A 17,528-nucleotide genomic window follows, 5' to 3' on the forward strand; every position below is an offset into this window, starting at 1 on the left:
TTACATCATCAGTGCACTGCTAAGAGGAAGTCTAAAGAAAAATTGCACTTTATTACATTTTTAAAAAATGAATCAACCACACAGCAAACAATCCTAAAACTGATAACTGATGAAGTAAATTTAATATCAATATCTCAGAGTAAACATTAAATGACAGAGGAGTCACACATGGCCTCTTTAGAAGCCCCCAAACATGTGCCTGCGTACGTATTTCAGTCCTGATCTGGTGTCAGATTGTTGCATTGATAATCGCTGTAAACACTTGTGGTGTGTCTGTGAGCAGCGAGGGTCTCGACCTCATGTCTGCTAATCTGCTCCAGATGTCCACCACCCGCTGTCACGCAGAGCCACAGAGCGCCAACATCTGTAAACATCTGATGAACAACATCCTAAAACGGTGCTGCTGTCCTCGCCTGTATCACCAGAGTGATGTCATCCCACAAATCAAAATGAAACTACAAGCTTCCAGCTGGGCTTCCTGCTAATATTAGTGCGACGCTGGTTATTTAAACGGATTTATTATTAGCTTTAAATGTATTTTCTTACATTACATCACCACGAGAGAGAATTAAGTGAGCATCTGCCAACGTACACACCTCGGCACCCTTTATGTATTAGCTTTAAGCTAATAAGCCTGCAGACAGTCTTTATCTTTAGACCTTAAAGGCAGTATGAAATCATTGTAAGGTGATAATTAAAGCTGAACAAACAGCAGCTTAATAATCTGTCAGTTGCATGAAAACAGACAAATCCTAAAATCTGGGAACAGATATGAACAAAGTTCTCAAGCCACCCCTCATTTCTTTACATTTTGCCTCCAAGGGCCCAGACTTTCTCCTCAGTCTTAAACTGTTCTTGAATAATAGTTGTTTAGACATTTGGCTGCTTGTTCACTCATTTTCAGTCCAGTCCTTGTACCTGACAATTTCCAGGGGAATGTTGTTTTGTTTGTTAAGCCAATGCACACTAACCAATGAATCATTAAAACATTTTTACAAGAACCAAACTCCAGTGATGAGCATGTGTTGTGTCTACATGTGACAGTCAACTTCGCAAAGAAATCATTTAAAACTCTTCCCACCCCCAAGCACGGTGGTGCAGTGGTCAACAGGTCCTTCCTGTGGAGAGTTTACATGTTGTCTGCGTGGGTGAGTACTCTGGTTTCCTCCCACAGTATAAAGACATACAGTTAGTGAGGTAGGTTTATCTGGTGGTGTGTATGCCACCTCTCATCCTACGGCAGCTGGGATAGGCTTGAGGCTCAGGGCCAACAGGTCTTCTGGAGTTATGCATCCACATTGCAAATTTTTTGATTCAAGTAATTTGGGAGGTCAGGTGAGAGGTACAACAGTGACTGTCTACATGCAGCCAAACTTCTATCAAAACTGATGGAAATATGAATAATTGGGCAGGGATAGCTCAGTAGGTAGAGTGGTGGCCCCATGATCGGAAGGTCGGGGGTTCGATTCCCCTGAACAGCTACCCTGAGGTACCCCTGAGCAAGGTACCGTCCCTACACACTGCTCCCCGGGCGCCCAATGGCTGCCCACTGCTTCACTGAGTGAATGGGTTAAATGCAGAGAGGGATTTTCCCCACGGGGACCAATAAAGTACACTTTCTTCTTCTTCTAAAAAAGAAAAGTAGCATCAAATTTGACTGTAAAATCAGATGCAGGATCCTCTGGAAAAGCATCTGATTGGAAACGTAATCATATTTCAGTATGATAGTTATCCCAAACACACTGCCAGGGGAGCAAAAGCATGTGAGGATAGAAGAAAACAGAATGGTCAGCCATTAGTTGGCCTCCCCAGAGCCCGGACCTCATCGTTATTATAAAAAGTGTGAGATCGTCCTGACAAAGAGCAGAACAAAAGGCAGCCAAAGAACTTTGAATGTCCTTTAAGAATCCTGGAGACCTTTTCCTGCAGAATAATTAAATAAATGTAGAGAAAGATGCCAGGAGAATAAAGAGGGTCATACCAAGTATCGACTTTCAGGCTTGTTGGAAATGTGCTTTTGTGTTTTTGTCTCATAAACTGTACTTTTGTGTATGTTTGCAGATGTTTAAAAAAAATCCCTGCACATTATTTCGATTTTCATACTAAAGTATTAAGAAACTACAGGTGGCTAAAGACTTTTGCACAGTACTGCATAAAGAAGTAAACCCTGTGAGTTAGAAGCTCAGGCTTTAGACTCAAGAGAATTTTATGTTTTTACTTTTAGCTCTGGAGCTCCTGGAGTTAAAATCACTTGTGTGAAACAGGTAATGAACTAAAGGCCTGAGGAAAGGTGTGGTATAACACAAATGTGGATTATTTTGAACTGAATCATGCAAAGCTACTCTAGCAGAGTCAAAGAGTAAAAATGTGAAACTAGAAAACAGCATAGGACCTGAAGGACACATCATTCATCCCACTTTCCTGATAAAACTTAGAAATCAAACTCCAAACACGGAAAAATATTTATTCTTATCTTTATTGTATAAAAACAAAAAAAGTACAAAATTCATGTAGAAATTTTACAATAGAAAAAAAGTTGAAAACAGCAAATACAAACTGCATGTGACTGGCCGACCGACACTGAGCTTTGCTGGTAGGAAAGAGGCGAGCGCTAAACCAGGAGAAACATCAGCTGCGAGCTCGCAGAGTTCACCGGCCGCTCTGATGACGGCAAACACGGCTAAAAGCACTGCGAGCAAAAGGCCGGACAAATATAAATATACAGGCTGTGAAGGAGAGTCTACGGAGCGAGCGGTTTAACCTCTGCTCAGCTCAGAGTCAGCTGAACTACAGGCTGTGGTATCGTTACGACTTTATACACAAAGGCTTTCAAAAGTCTTAAAAACAAGGCCCCGTGCTAAAAACGTAGAAAACGGCCGAGTGAGAGCGGCGTTTCAGACAGGCTGAAAGGCCCCACGTTTCCTGAAATAAAATGAAAACCGATAAGTGGGCACTTTAATCCAAAGTACGTTACAGTACATCAATCTGCATTCTTGAGCATGTGTAGCACCAGCAGCACTACAGCTGTCGAATAAAAACAGAAATCACACGGTTTTGGAAATAAATTTACAAAGAAAATCGTCACAGACGACTCGGCGTCCGTTTGGTTCGGCCCAGTCGATTCAAGCTGCTAAACACTGAGTATTGCTATGAGCCTGCGACGGCACATTTCTTCTTCTTTGTGCTTTAAAAGAGGCTAAAGGGAAACTTTTTGGTACCATTTCTTCCCCATCTCATTTCATATTCACAAATGTGGCTTTCACATGGTTCAGTAATGCTCCTCACGTCTCATTTTTCACATTTGCTTCGTGGCCAAAGACAGCAGAGAACAGAGTGTGAGTGAGGCCGTTTGTAATGCTTTCTAACACAGTACTGCTGAGAGTGTTTCTGCATGAATGAGTGTTTTCACTGTGGGTGATTTCTAAATCAGTCCGTTTTTTAACTGTTTCAACTCAAGTAGCGCTTAAATTAAAGTTTTTGATCAGGAATGTGTGAAAAAAACAAACAATAACATAAAAAACCCCAAACAAAAACCATGCTACAGCTAGGCTACTTTTCAAAATAAATTATGCTCTTAATACGAGCAATCGACCCCCCCCCTCCCCCCGCTTTTTAAACTACAATGAAAATAATCCCACAACCAGAGGGCTCACTTGACAAACATCATCGAATACTTTCCAACAATCATAAAGATCCAAATCATATATTTCTCTTTTGCTGATATCTTCCCAAATCCACTGGATTTAAATTCAGACTTGCTCTACAGTTACAACATAAAAAACAAAACATCTTCCAAGTCTCCATCCAAACCTTTGGATTGGGATAAGTTTCATCTTCCAAAAGAATATTTACAGTTGATCAAGTAACTATGAACACTGTCAACACAGGCGGGCGAGCGAGTGAAGCTGGAACGTTTGAATGCAATGTGAACGCTCGAATCCAGTGACTGCAAACAAGCCACTCCAACATTAAGTGTGTTTTATTCACTCTGTGTGTGTGTGGGGGGGGGCTGATTGTCCTGGTGTTGGAGATTAGACCTCAACAGAGCGCCAAGCAGAAAGGCACATTGTACACTGACATGAAGCAGATTGAGAGAAAGGTTTCGGTCTGTGCTTCGCTCCGTTTTGTTTTTCCCTGCGATGCAACCACAGCGCCCAGTTTTCACAGTTTATAAGAAGAGGGACACAGGTTGCACGATAAAGACACAACGGCAACACGCACACATCAGACGAGGGTCAAATCGTGCCTTTGACAGTCCTGTAATGCTGAACACCGCAGCAGAAAAACACAATTTTTTATATATTCAGAGGGAAGAGCTGGAGAGATGCAGTCTATTGAAACTGAAATGATTTTGCATCCTCCAGCTGATATTAAAATCAAAAGATTTACCATCCTAATTTTAAATATCATTTCTGTACTTTAACCCTGGAAGAGCATCACAAATCCCAAACTCTGACAGCACGGGGTTGGAATTAGGGCTAAGGCTCAGAGGTTCACATACCTCATACACTTTAGTGGCTTTAAACTTTTCTAAGGACCTCACAGCTTCTGTTTGACCCACATCTTCCATGTGTGCACACACACATACACTTCGACTCACACGAGCTGAGTCACACCTGCTACATAAAGAGCTGAGCCCCGAGACACGACATTGAGAAAAAATAATAATAACAATTTTACAAAATATACAGGTCAGTCCATCAGCAGCGGTCCGTACCAGCAGACGGGCTGACGGGCTGACTGACAGGCAGTCAGACGGACAGGCAGGGTCCAGTTTCCACAGGAAGCAGCCCGATCCAGCTGCTGCTTTCATCTTCCCAACGCCTCTTTTGTTCAACGGATGTTTTCAGTCGCAGCTCCAGGTGTGAGTGACGATGAAGAGCAGCAGCCAGTCCGGGTTGTCTTGTTCGCTACAGCAAGTCTATGTGAGCCTGTAGAGAGTGCTGAGAGTCTGGGTGATGAAGCTGAGGAGGCCTCGGCAGACGTCTCTGAAGTCGTGCCAGTGAGGGCCGCCGTGCTGGAGGGAGAAGGAAAAGACCAAATGAAGTCCAAATAAGATTCAGCAACATTTCATTATTCAACAACTGACCTTTTTAGATGCTAAAAATGCGCATGCATTGACAAAATGACCCCGAAACAGCTCATAGAAGAGACTTAATCACATGGCTGCAGCTTCATGCAAGTCAATATTGTCTCCAGATGCCCTTGTTGACACACGGAGGAGCAGCAGCAACAACAAAGTGATTGAAACTATATAAACGATGTCAGCTGATCATTTATGAACTTTCAGAGATGCTACATTGGTTGAAGATTATGAAGAAAACTGTGCAGACACCTCTCTGAATGAAGAGAACGTTTATATACCAGAATCATGTTTAACCTCGATTTACTCAAATCATATCAGCTGCAAACATCTGCCCAGTTATTTAATCCCATTTTTAACTTCTTAGGTGCAAAGGTTAACTCAGGCTCAGTGGATGCTGCTCAGAAACCGCTTATCCTGCAGAGGTAGCCCCGTCGTGACATGGCAAGTACTCGTGACGCTGTAATCGCCTAATCTGACAAAGTCACCGTGTTATTGGACACAAATGTCACATGATTGAACATAAATGTGCCATTGTCTTACTCCTAGGAAGAGAAGTAACCAGAAAAGACACATACGTCAACCCCACTGTGACAAAGAATAACATCTACTAAAGGAAAATTCTCTCTTATTAATTCTTGAATGGACAAAAAAAATATATAGATGCATTTAGATGTTTCCATGTTGAGCTATGAAAGGTGCCTTTTCCTGCTTTTTGATTTGTTTTCATGTTTTTAAAATATTAATAAATTTATGCTTCTGAAACAAGAAGTGGCCAGAAAGAGATAAATGGAGAGAAAGACTAATAATGAGGAGCGCTGAGCCCGAACACGAGGAAAACAAGAGTGTTCCTGTGTGGAGGACGATGAACCTCTGTGGCTGTGGTTGTGGTTACACCTCCCTATATGCTTCCTTTGCAACCTCCATCCCTCCTTCCTCCCTTTCCTCATTGCTTTTGTTTCAAAGTGCTCGTTCAGAAAAACTGACTAGATCATAAACAACACGCACAGTTTCCTCAGTTTCCCCCGGAGACTGAAGTATCTCTCTCAGTGTGAAGACAGAGCGGCAGACAGTTACACGAGAAGCAAACCCTGAAACCTGCTGCACTTGTCTGCAAGGAGGAGTACACGGGGAGGCGGGTGGGTGGCTACATCCTCATAAAGTGAGCAACTCATGTCTGAGTGCGAGCCAGGAGGAGGTGACGTCATCTTTGTTTGTGTGCAAAAGGCGGGATGGTGAGGGAGTGAGAGGGGAGAGGAGGTGGGAGGGAGGAGGAGGGGAGGGGGGGGGAGGTCACTGCCGACTCCTCACGCGATGTAGAGCACAGAGGCAGGGCGGGGCCGGAGAGAGAGCGAGATAAAGAAATAACAATCAAAAGAAACAGACAGTAAAGGGAGGAGAACGCTGTCATTCAGACAAAAGGAAGAAAAAAAAAGGATTAAAGAGCTCCATGTGTGACCTAATTTCTGAATGAAAGGAGAGAAAGAAGAAAGAGCTAGATGATGCAAATTCTGGAGAAACCTCAGGATTGCTGCTATTGCAGGTCTTAGTTTCTTACCTGCAGCTGAAAAAAAACAAATACTAGACACAAGGCCTTTATTGTGCTTTTATTCTTCATTTATAACTAACTTGGGGCTCTTATTGTGAAACTCTGACATAATTATGACCATTCCGAGGGTTTGATATCTACAAGGGACTTGTAATTTGAAAAATCCAGCAGAATTAAAGCATCCTAATAACTTCCCATATATAACTGAAGGCTTTTATTTTGAAAACAACAACAGTTTAACAAAATAATGGATTTTATTTTGAAAATATGAAATACCTGATCTTTCTGATTACTTTCTTCAACTAACAGTGGCTTTTATTTTGAAAAAAAATGCATATTTTAAAGCACATTGTAACGTGTAATGTAATGTGTAATGTGTATGTGTTAGTCCCCGTAGGGAAATTACTCCTCTGCATTTAACCCATTCACCCAGTGAAGCAGTGGGCAGCGCCCGGGGTACCTCAGGGTTGCCATTCAGTGGAGTTGAACCCCCAACCTTCCGATCATGGTGCAACCACTCTACCTACTGAGCTATCCCTGCCCCCCTAACTTCAACTAACAGTGGCATTTAGTGCACACATAAAGCAACTTCTTATGGAGCAGCTGTTGCCTAGGCTACCATCTAACGTATCTGCCACACCCTCATGTATCAACAGTATCCTTTGCTACAACTGCTTCCCTCGCCTCACTTGCTTCAGGGTGAGAAAAGTTTAACTATGGCCTTGCAGCATTCATTATTTTACACCTGCTCCCTTGTACTTGCTGAAACTCAGTCACTACAGAGTCTTTGGGCACCAGGTTGCTCTAAGTCACTTCCTGTGTGGATGCTCCTTCATGGCAAAAAATGTATTGAAACAACTAAGGGCTTTTACTTTTAAAATCTGACATGATCTGCTAACATCCAGCGACTAACTGTGGGTCCTTCCCTGCTGCCCAGATAGAAAACAGATAACTAATGAACAGGAGCAAACAATGAATAAAAGATGGAGATAGGAGCGCACACAGTTGTAATTGATCCACTCGCTCGCACTCACAAATATCGATCTCTCTTCGCTCTTATGGACACGTGCAATTACTCATTGAACTCACATCCACTTATAAACCTGATAACAATGAAAGAGCAGGGCGGGGGAAAGAATCGATGTAACTGCGCTGCTTTCAAGGACTAGAAAGCACTTCGCACTTACGTCACCATCAACTCCACACTGAAAAAAACCCCATTGCAGTCGCCAAAACAGCTCAGCGACTTTAGGGTTAAAGGTTAAAACTGAGCCCAGTTATTTCCCGTCACCCTCCTTACCGCTCTGCGGAGGAGCGTGACGTTCAGCTCATCTCCAATTGTCCTCAGCTGGTTCGCCACCCTCCTGATCTCCTGCTCCTGCACTGCTTCTCCCCCAGGAGCTCTGCGGCGAGGCGAAGCCCAGGATGGCCGCTCATTTCGGGGCAACATGTTAGACTGAGGTCGCAGCCGGCTGGAGGGCTGCTGGAGCTCCTGTCTGCTCGAGTCTGCAGAAGAAAAGAAAACTGCATATAAGAATTTATTTTTACCTTCCCCATGAACTCCATCTGCCTCTCAAGTGAGAAGAAATGTTCACGTGTGAACGGCCAGAAGCTCCTGCAGAGTTTCTGATTATCATCAATTGATTGTCAACAAGCAGCATACATTAATGGCCTCCTTGTGCAGACAGGTTAAGTCAGAGGGGATGTGTGCCCACACAGACACTGAACTCCTCCACAGAGGAAAACCAGATTAAAAATTACATCCAGGGGAATCATAATAATTTAAATTTTATGCATTTCAGTGGGAAAAGAGGCAGAGGAGGTGGATTTTCTTGACCTCTGAGAGTAAATCAGGCTAAAAATAAATGTTTCGTTTTCTCACACAGACCGACAAACATACAAATTTCTTAAGGAGGAGGCTGATGGGGTGACTTATCTTCCTCTTCATGGAACTTGGGAGAGTAATCTCTTAATCTGCTTAATAAGTCTGGCATAGAGAGCTTTTGTGTGTTTGTTGTGTTTACAGAATGTTTTTTGTTTTGTTTTCTTGGACAAGCAGATACCTGAGCCTCCAGTCTGATTCCTCGGTCGTGAGAATCCAAACTAAAATCAGACCTGAATCTGTTTGAGATATTATGACTTTAAGAAAACTCGATATATATCATCTTATCCTTTTCATTTACATATCTGTACTTACTTTGTGCATTTTGGTTTAAGTGTTTCTTAAATCCTTTTTCATAGTGTGGAAAGCATCGTAACCGGATAAATACTTTAACTACCTCAGTCTTTTAATTTTGATGCAGATGAACTAATTAAAAGTTAATCATCTTCTGGCTTGTTTCGATTTTAGATTTCAGCCTCTTTGGTTTGAATAACTCGTCTCTAAAAGCTGAACAGATGCCTTCTGTGACCTCCCTACGGCACACCTTTGGTTCCCCGGCTTGTTTTCTACTTCGTCCAATCACACAGCTTCTTTGAAACAACCCCTGTCTCCGGCACAACGCCGAGCGCCGGTGGCGCCCCCGGCAACCGCAGCATCCACTTTGCTAGGAGGATTATAACTTATCCTTTAAAGATGCAGGTGACTAGACAGAGAGAGACGGAGTGAGACGGCGAGAGAGAGAGAGAGAGGAAGAGAGAAAAGAGAGAGCGGCGAGGAAAAAAAAAAAAAAAACACAAACAGGAAAACCCTGGCTTGTTGCCAAGGTAACTCTGAGGCAGCACTCCTGGAGACATCTGCGTGCGATTGGAAGACAGCACAGGGGGCCGAGCTGTGATAGGATGACCTAGAGGAAAGGGGGCGGGTTTCTAGACGAACCTGTCCCTCTGATAGGCTGATGGGGTGACAAGGTGACAGAGAGACCCCCTTGACCAGTTAAGTGTGGGAGCCACTAGAGACAGAAGGGGTGGGTGAGGTGAAGAGGGGGTGGCATTAAAAACCTCAGACTAAACCTAAAGACACACCGACGGGGGAGGCAGAAGGCTTAATGGTGAGCTGGATAACTCTACCTACTTTAGTTCTGTTATTAATATTTCACTAATATCTATAAGCTTGGGATGCAACAAGCCTCCAAAACCACCATTTCTAATGATCTTTAAGCAGTACAGCTCTCATCAGGCTAATATGGCCATAACGTTATGGGAGGATGTCCCGTGACACGATACCGTGGACGTCTGTAATGCAGTGTCTTTACTTTTATAACACCCGTATAAGAAACAGATACCTGCAGATGAACCGAAACAGAGAAGAGCAAAACAGGGAACTGGGAACTATCTAGTTCACTGAATTTCCGCTGACTGCGCTGGAAGCTCTGAAACATTGTTTCCTTAACAAATACACAACCTAAGCAAATGCGCTGCACACGAGCACGCGAATGACGTGACCGCAAAGGAGCGCATTGTACGGCAAAGCAAACTATCTCACCTTGATGACTCGCTGCGAGCTTTGGAGCAATTAACTAATGAGTAAACCATTTTAAGACTCGCGGCCACAAACTTTCCTAGACATCACCTGAAAGCATAAAAATCTGGCACATTATCCGGTCTTTAACCTGTCAGCTTCCTGGTAAAAGATAAAGAAAAAAAATCTGTGTAATGTTTGATTGCGGTGATGTGTGAATAGCAGCTATTCAGGTGTCTCTCTCACCTAAAGTACTTCCTGCAGCGACAGAACATTTGAAGCGGACTACTTCCTGCTGTAAAGCATCCTGACCAGGAATCATCCAACATTCATGTGTGAAAACAGTCTGACCCTCTGGTTTATTAAATAATTGGCTGACTGATGATGGCTCAATAATTATTACAGCTTTACGACTAATTGATTAACTCGGTTTCTGTGCAGATAGCTGAATAATCAACTTACCCACTCACTGAATAACAAATCCACTTGCCCATTAACTGGCTTAATGATTGACTCATAAGCCTGCTTAGCAAACTTTTAATCTGATAAACCGACTTTTGTAAAGCTGTTTTTTTAAATAATAATTAAAAAAAAAAAACTAACTGAATAAATCCCTGCAGCTTTGACTCTTTGGCCTCATTTCCTGCTGGTGACACACTGACAGGCTGACCTGACTCTGTGCTGCCGGGCTGAGCCTCTCATGAGGAGGAAACTGCAGATTGTTTCTTTATTGCAGGCGGGGACATGTCTCAACATGCCTGCATGCACAGCTGAACTACAGCTGAGAGAGGAGGAGGAGGAGGATGGTAAGATATTTGTTTACATTGCTACAGCCCTGTCACAACAGCATGGGTTAAAGTCAAACCTGCTGAGCCACTTCTGCAGCCTCACCTGAATTCACCTTTCTGATAAATTTTCCTCCAGGATACAGACTCTTGGGCTTACTTCACCTGATTCCTGAATCGCCCGGAGAGGTGATTTTCTTTCTGAAGCGGAGGGCTGAATGTCTTAAACAGCCTCAGGCACAAATCAACATCTTATCACAGACACCTTATTCAGAGCGACAGCAGCACAATGAGCTTTCAGAGCCCTTTTTACTAATATTACAAAGTGGCAGCGACTCTAATGTCCCCTGAAATGAATCCGGCCTTGCGCCATAAACTCTGAGCAGTTTGAGGCGTCTGTGGTGCCTTGGGCAGCTTCTTGAAAGATCAGCATAAAGGCCAGCTGGCCTCAAGGTCACTCTGCCAAAGAGGGACCACATGTTGATCCCTGCGACAGCTGGAGCACATCTCATCTCTACCCTCCACCTGTCCCCACTCATCAGCGCTGCCCAAACAAACTCATGTCAAGTAAATAAAGCCACGGCTCCAGTAAACACATAACCAACCGATACTCTCCTGCTAACTGATAACGCTGGTGTTTACTTAAGGGTGGGGGTCTGGAAGGCAAACACTTGCGTGTGGTTGTGGCTGAGTCACATCTGATCACAACCGCTACTGCTCGTTGTGTATACATGCAGCTTGCTTCCTGCTGCAGCGGCTTTTAAAATCAGATTTGCTAAGGCTCACCTGACCAGCCGAGACAAACTGAGACAGATTCTGACATTTTGATCTGTTACACTGTAAGACAGAGACTTTTTCTTTTCTGGAATATGTTAAAAACTACCACAAATTAAAAGAAATAAAGCTTCAATTAAAGCTGCAAGCTGAAATAATATAATCTGTTTTAAGTGTGCTTCTGTTGCTGCTAGGTGGCGCTGCGACTCAGTGGTGGTATGCAGATGTTTTCGGGTTGGGACTCTTATCGCACATGAGAAGTTTGGGGCAGACTGGATGGTTTATATGTGAATTCATACAACATAAAGTGATCAAAATGCACCACGGTGCCACAGACACACCCTTCGACAAACACTTGCTGTAACATCCCTAAAGTCTTTACAGCAGACAGACCACATATGAAGACGAGCAGTCTAAATCACCAGGAGGAGACGTTTGTTAGAAAAAATAGTCCCAAAATTGCATATAATGAAAACTGGGAAAAACCTGCAGCTCAAAAAGATTTATCAGGGGATGGATTGATCTGCATAAGTGTACTGCACAAGACAAAGTTTAGCTTCCCTGAGTTGTTGAACAAGAGTTGTTGTATTTGTGCTATATCCCTGACAGAATGTGCCCCACATGGCTTCACACAAACATACTATGTCCCACATTTACTCTGTTGGAATCACTCTGGCTGTGGCTGAAAGGGTTAATGATTAACACCGCACTCGGGCTTGGTGTTACATTAACCTTCTTTTCTGCCTGCCTGTCAAAACAAGTAGAACTACCCCACGTAGTTTTAATATTACACCATGCTACAACTCACTGTGTGCAAAACTGTAAATATTCAATATTACCTGAACGCTCTCCTGAGACGTCACCGGGTGCAGGTGCACCTCTGCACCTCAAATCCCTCCGGTTGGGAGGCGATGCTGCGGGTAACTGCTGGTGAACTCGGGGGTCGTCGTTGTCGTCTGGGTGGGAGTACGACAGCGGGTACGACACATAGAGAGCCTGCATGGGCTGCAGGTGATGGTGGTGATGGTGATAGTGGTGGATGTGTATGGCACCAGTGCTGGTCCCAGAGGAGGAGGGGGTGGTGGTCGTACTATTGAGCATCCCAGGCCAGGTGTGGAGGGGGCAAGGCAGCTCCACTCGGCAGGTGTTGTGACACGGAAGAGAGGAGTTTCCTCCAGCAGGGGTTTCTCCAGCGCTCTGTATGGTCTGTGCTCTGGCCATATCAGTTGTAGCCTAATTAAGGAAGACAGAAGTTTTAAAATTTTGTGTTAGTTTTCAATTCAGTTGTGTTTTTACAGTTTAAAGTTTTAGTTCTGTTTTTATTGGTTTCAGCGTTGGTTTTGGTTTTTGTTATGGCTGCCATTCATCAGAAAGTATAACACACACCCCAGTCTCCATAAACACAGGCACTAAAGCTTAAAGACTCAAAATTAAGACCTCTCCCATATATAGATTTTTTATTATTTTGCCCATTTTTATAAATATCCAATGTTATTTTAGTTTTCATTGTTTTAAAAGGTTTTTACTGGTTTTTAAAGGTTACGTTGTTTTTAAAGGTGCAAATATACAAGACTGTGTAAATTAACTTATTATAACAACTAAAAATACGTCAGACAATAATCATTTTAGTTTGTTGAGCGCACAGAGGCAGCTGGACTGTGTAAAAACAAGTAAACTGAAGATTTAAAAAAAATAAAATAAAAATCCACAGATCTATTTTTAGCACCTCTGATTTTTCCTCCGGTATATTCTGCTGTAGGCCGCTAGGGGGCACCAGCGGCTCCATTTTCGGAGCACGAGACCTGTGTTTGTAAACAAATCCGTGCCGCCCGTGCACGAGGCAGCGCGCTCGCGAACTCACACAGCGAAGAACAGGGACGCGCGCGCTGATTTAACGGCGGAACACTTCGATGTTCGCTGTCACCGAGCAGAAAGCGGGGCACGAACAAAACTCAACAAAACCGTTTATTTAATATTTTGTCGCCACAAATGCACCCAATGTTGTTCATTTCCGGGCACAGAGTCAACACTGACAATTTAAAAATAAAATCCACGAGAGGAAAAAAACACAGAAACAAAAAAAACAGCGTTGACTTTACGAACTTGTCCGCACTGCCGCGAAACAAAATTAGCTTATATTTATGTTTTTACCGCCACGTTGTTAGCTTTTCGTGCTCTGACATGTCGGGGCTTGTCTCTGTCAGAGCAACGCGAACATCAGCTCACTGCACAAGAAAATAAAACTCTGTGTAAAAATGCACTGTTTGAGTATAAAATCTGAAAGGAGCTTGAAGTAAACGGGCTCGTTCAGGTGAAGTCTAAAGCGCACTCCTGATCCCCACAGCTGGGCAGATGATGCAACTTTGCGCTGCCAACTTCTGCAGAGAGAAATCCGGCGGAAAGCGCTTACTTGGTGGAGGTTTTCTGAAGATCCGCGGCGAGGCTGTCTGCAGGTCTGAACCTGACGGTAACAGGTGGCCATAAGACGGAATAAAAGCTGCCGAAAGAAACCGTGGATGCGCCGGTGAGAAGGCTCCGGAGATGTTTAAAGTCCGCCCGGAGGAAGCCGTGTCACTCCATCCCCGGTGTCCCGCTGTGAATGGAGTCGGTGAATTTTTTTTAATCTCTTTTTGTCTCGGGTTACGTCATCAAAACAATAATATTGATGAAGATGAGGTGAAGCGGGCAGGTAGCGGGACTACGTTCTGCCTGGCTTGCTGTCTGTCAGGGTTTTCCGTCTGAGCTGGTCCGTCTCGGCTTTTAAAACGCGATCGGTCAAACATCCGGTCTAGCCTTTCACAATAAACTCCACACAATACAACCAAAATAAACACATCTTTCTCTTTCGGCTTCTCCTGTCAGGGGGCTTACCTCCATCTCTGCATGTCTTCCTTCACTTCATCTTCAACAACTTTTGTCCAATATATCCACCATCCCTCCTCTGCAATTGTCTAAACCATCTCAGACACACAATATATCTGCTTTCCTTTTCCCAATCATAGTCCCTACATTTAATATCCCCCCCCTCTCACCTGTATAGTCCCAATCACCGCCTCCAAACACACACCTTCCCTCTTGGACACTGGTGTACAATCACCACTCAAATCTAATAGAAAGCCCCCTTATCTGTTTGCCAAATATGATATTTTAAAAAGATTTCCCATCTTTTCTGTGACAGAATTTTCCCATTTCAATCCAAGGATCTGTGAGTGTCATGCCTCTTTCGCATTCAGTAACGAAGTTAAGCAAAATTGGACTCTAAAACTTTCTAGTTGACTTGCATAAAAATAAAATCACTAAGATGTATTTTAACACTTATTTTAACAAATATCACTAATGATTCAAAAAAATTAATGTCTGTGTAAAAAAAAACACATTAAAGCAAAAGTTAGTGCATATAATAGAAATCACCACATGTGGGCTCACTTTATGTGCAGACTGAGTCACCTATCCAATGATTTGTGCTTAATTTACTTTTGCGTTTGCATTGTTCTTGCTTTAGCTTTTATTTTGATGGGTTTGTCTAACTTCCGGTCCCTCCCTCCCTCTCCTCCTCCACAACAAGTGCAGACATGCTCCTTGACAGGATGCTGCTGTCTTTAACTCCACCGCTGTCCCCTCTGCCTGCCTTCTCTCTTTCTTTTACATTTTCTTTATATTTGACATTTTATCAAAAACTTTTAAATCCTCTTCAGCACGTCTCTATGGTTTTTTTTAAACTCACACATCAAACACTCCTTCATATTTAACAGTTAATGCCCTTCTTGTGCTCTGTTTTTCTTCCCTTCCCCCTTATCTTTAACTTTTTTCATGCCACAGCCCCACACAGCGATCAACAAAACACCCCCCACCTACACACACCTCCTTTCACTCACAACCCCCCCCAGCTGGTTTCCCTCTAATTTCCTTCTCTTTTTCAGACACATCCTCAGCAGCTGTAAACAAACAGGCTGTCTTCCTGTTTGGAGTGGAGCTGAGTCAGCCTTTAGCATACAGTAGTGCTGCTAACAACACATTCATTGCATAATCAGTGTGTGTGTGACCAAGACATTAGTGCTTCTGACTGTGGTGAGTTCAGGGTGCATGTGATTCATGCAAAAAAGGAACATATCTTCCGCACTGAGGTCACAACCCTGGGAATTCTGTTTGTTGCATGGGTTATCTGGCAGGCTAATCCGAGTTTAGATCCAGGAGCGTCACTGGTGCACCCATGGCTTTGTTCTGACTCAGCTCAACACCGTCAGCAATAAATTCCACTTTATCCAGATCTGGATATGTCTTTGAAATGCAAAGCGAGTGTGTTGAAAGCTTCATTAAAAGTCATTTTAATGGCATTCATCAGGAATTTCCTGCAGCTAAACTCTAGAAATTATAATCCTGTATACTCGTGTTTCTCATACCTACAGTGCTTCCTTTATCTAGACAGATGTCTCAAATGTTTTAATGTTGTTAATTATAGTTTTCTACAAAATCAGCAAAAAAAAAAAAACTCACATCACTTTTCATCGAAATCTTTATGCCATACTTGGCTGGTTTAGAAGGGATGTGTTGCCTGAAGCTGCACCTGCTTCTGAAAGCTACCAACTGTTCATCCACAGAGAGATCAGTAGGAGGGAGAGAGAGGGGGAGTATTTTGGTAAACGGGCTCCAAACATTGTCTAAAAATCCCTGGAAACAGCAAGTTTGTCCATGGCCTGCCTGTGTGCTCCGGTTACTTGTGTGTTAAACCTGCATGTACTTCAGGATATCTCTAAATCTGCTCTGTCAGCCATGGCTCGCTGCAGAACATTGACAGCATACAGAGATTAGAAGTGGAAACTTACAATGTCCCCTATCCTCGTGGCACAAATAGGCTAATTCCTATAAAAAATGATGAAAAGCTGAAGAAGAATTAGACTGAAACATTCTTCTGAATATTAACACGACTGAAGGTTCGCAGTTAAAGGTTATTATTCTTTTACTACCACATAGTTACCCGAGCTGAACCCTTCACCTCACAGCAATGCTCATATTTAACATATTGACATAAACCTGCAGTAAAGTTTAAAGTCACAACAACAACTCAGCTGTGCAAGCTTTTGTTCCCCCAAGTCTGAGAGCTCTGCATAACATTAGCATCCTAAATGACACCAGAAACTCCGTCATCTCGACCCCTGACCCTCAGATCATTGTTTTCTGGATGCACCCCTCAGCTGCAGGGCATGTGACAGGGGGGCTGCTCAGCTGAGCAGCGGGGTTGGAGGTTGGTTAATCGGCTGGAAATGGCAGCTTGAGTGAGGAACGCTTTCCAACTCTTCCAGCAGCAGATTGCTGCACATGCCTTTGTTTTGGTGCAGGGGGTGGGTCTCCTGTCAGGTACATGCCCGGGCGAACACCCTCTGCCAGCTTTGACACGGGCAGACTTTGCATGACATGTGGTCAACAGTTAGCTTGTAGGGGCGAGATAATGAATGGTAATCTGAGTCAAGACCATCAGGCTGCGTCTGTTACTGGTTTGAATATGAATACGATGAATTATTTTAAATATAATCAACTTTCTAATATTTGTCAGAAGAGTCTGAAATAACTGGATTATCACTGAAGGAGAATTTCCTTCAGCTTTGTCTCCCTCTTTGTTCTTCTTCTGTCGTCTTCGACCTTTCTTCTCAGGAGCAGCACATTCGGATGCACTTCTGCTTTCACACATGCTAATTTTGTAGGAGTTTTACTGTTACACTCATAGCTTGATCACAAACAGGGTTATGAGTGGGGCTGAGGCCTGGATCACATTCAGGAAAACAGATGCTGTTTACAGACTTTCCATGTAGAAATTTATCCCGGTCATTGTTTTGGATTTTTATATTTAAACACTATGTTTGTTGTACACCTGTAGTGCATCTGAAAGCTGTGAACACACCTGTGTGGTTACTTCTCAAGGCAGTGTGATAAGCTGATTAG

The 17,528-nt window shown here is 43.3% G+C and overlaps 1 protein-coding gene across 1 annotated transcript; it reads right to left on the reverse strand.

Annotated features, from left to right (window-relative positions):
• Positions 1–1,703: 1,703 nt before the first annotated feature.
• LOC102305517 lies at positions 1,704–14,358 on the reverse strand. Its single transcript, XM_005932627.2, has 4 exons — positions 14,002–14,358; positions 12,431–12,824; positions 7,933–8,138; positions 1,704–5,017 (listed from the first exon to the last, which is right to left on the reverse strand). The coding sequence occupies exons 1-4, from the start codon at positions 14,071–14,073 to the stop codon at positions 4,922–4,924; spliced, it is 768 nt and encodes a 255-aa protein (XP_005932689.1). The 5' UTR covers positions 14,074–14,358; the 3' UTR covers positions 1,704–4,921.
• Between the last annotated feature and the right edge of the window lie 3,170 nt (positions 14,359–17,528).

Source organism: Haplochromis burtoni, unplaced genomic scaffold, assembly GCF_018398535.1.
Source record: "Haplochromis burtoni strain Fernald_Lab_line unplaced genomic scaffold, NCSU_Asbu1 Contig_153, whole genome shotgun sequence".
In the NCBI taxonomy this organism is placed as follows: domain Eukaryota; kingdom Metazoa; phylum Chordata; class Actinopteri; order Cichliformes; family Cichlidae; genus Haplochromis; species Haplochromis burtoni.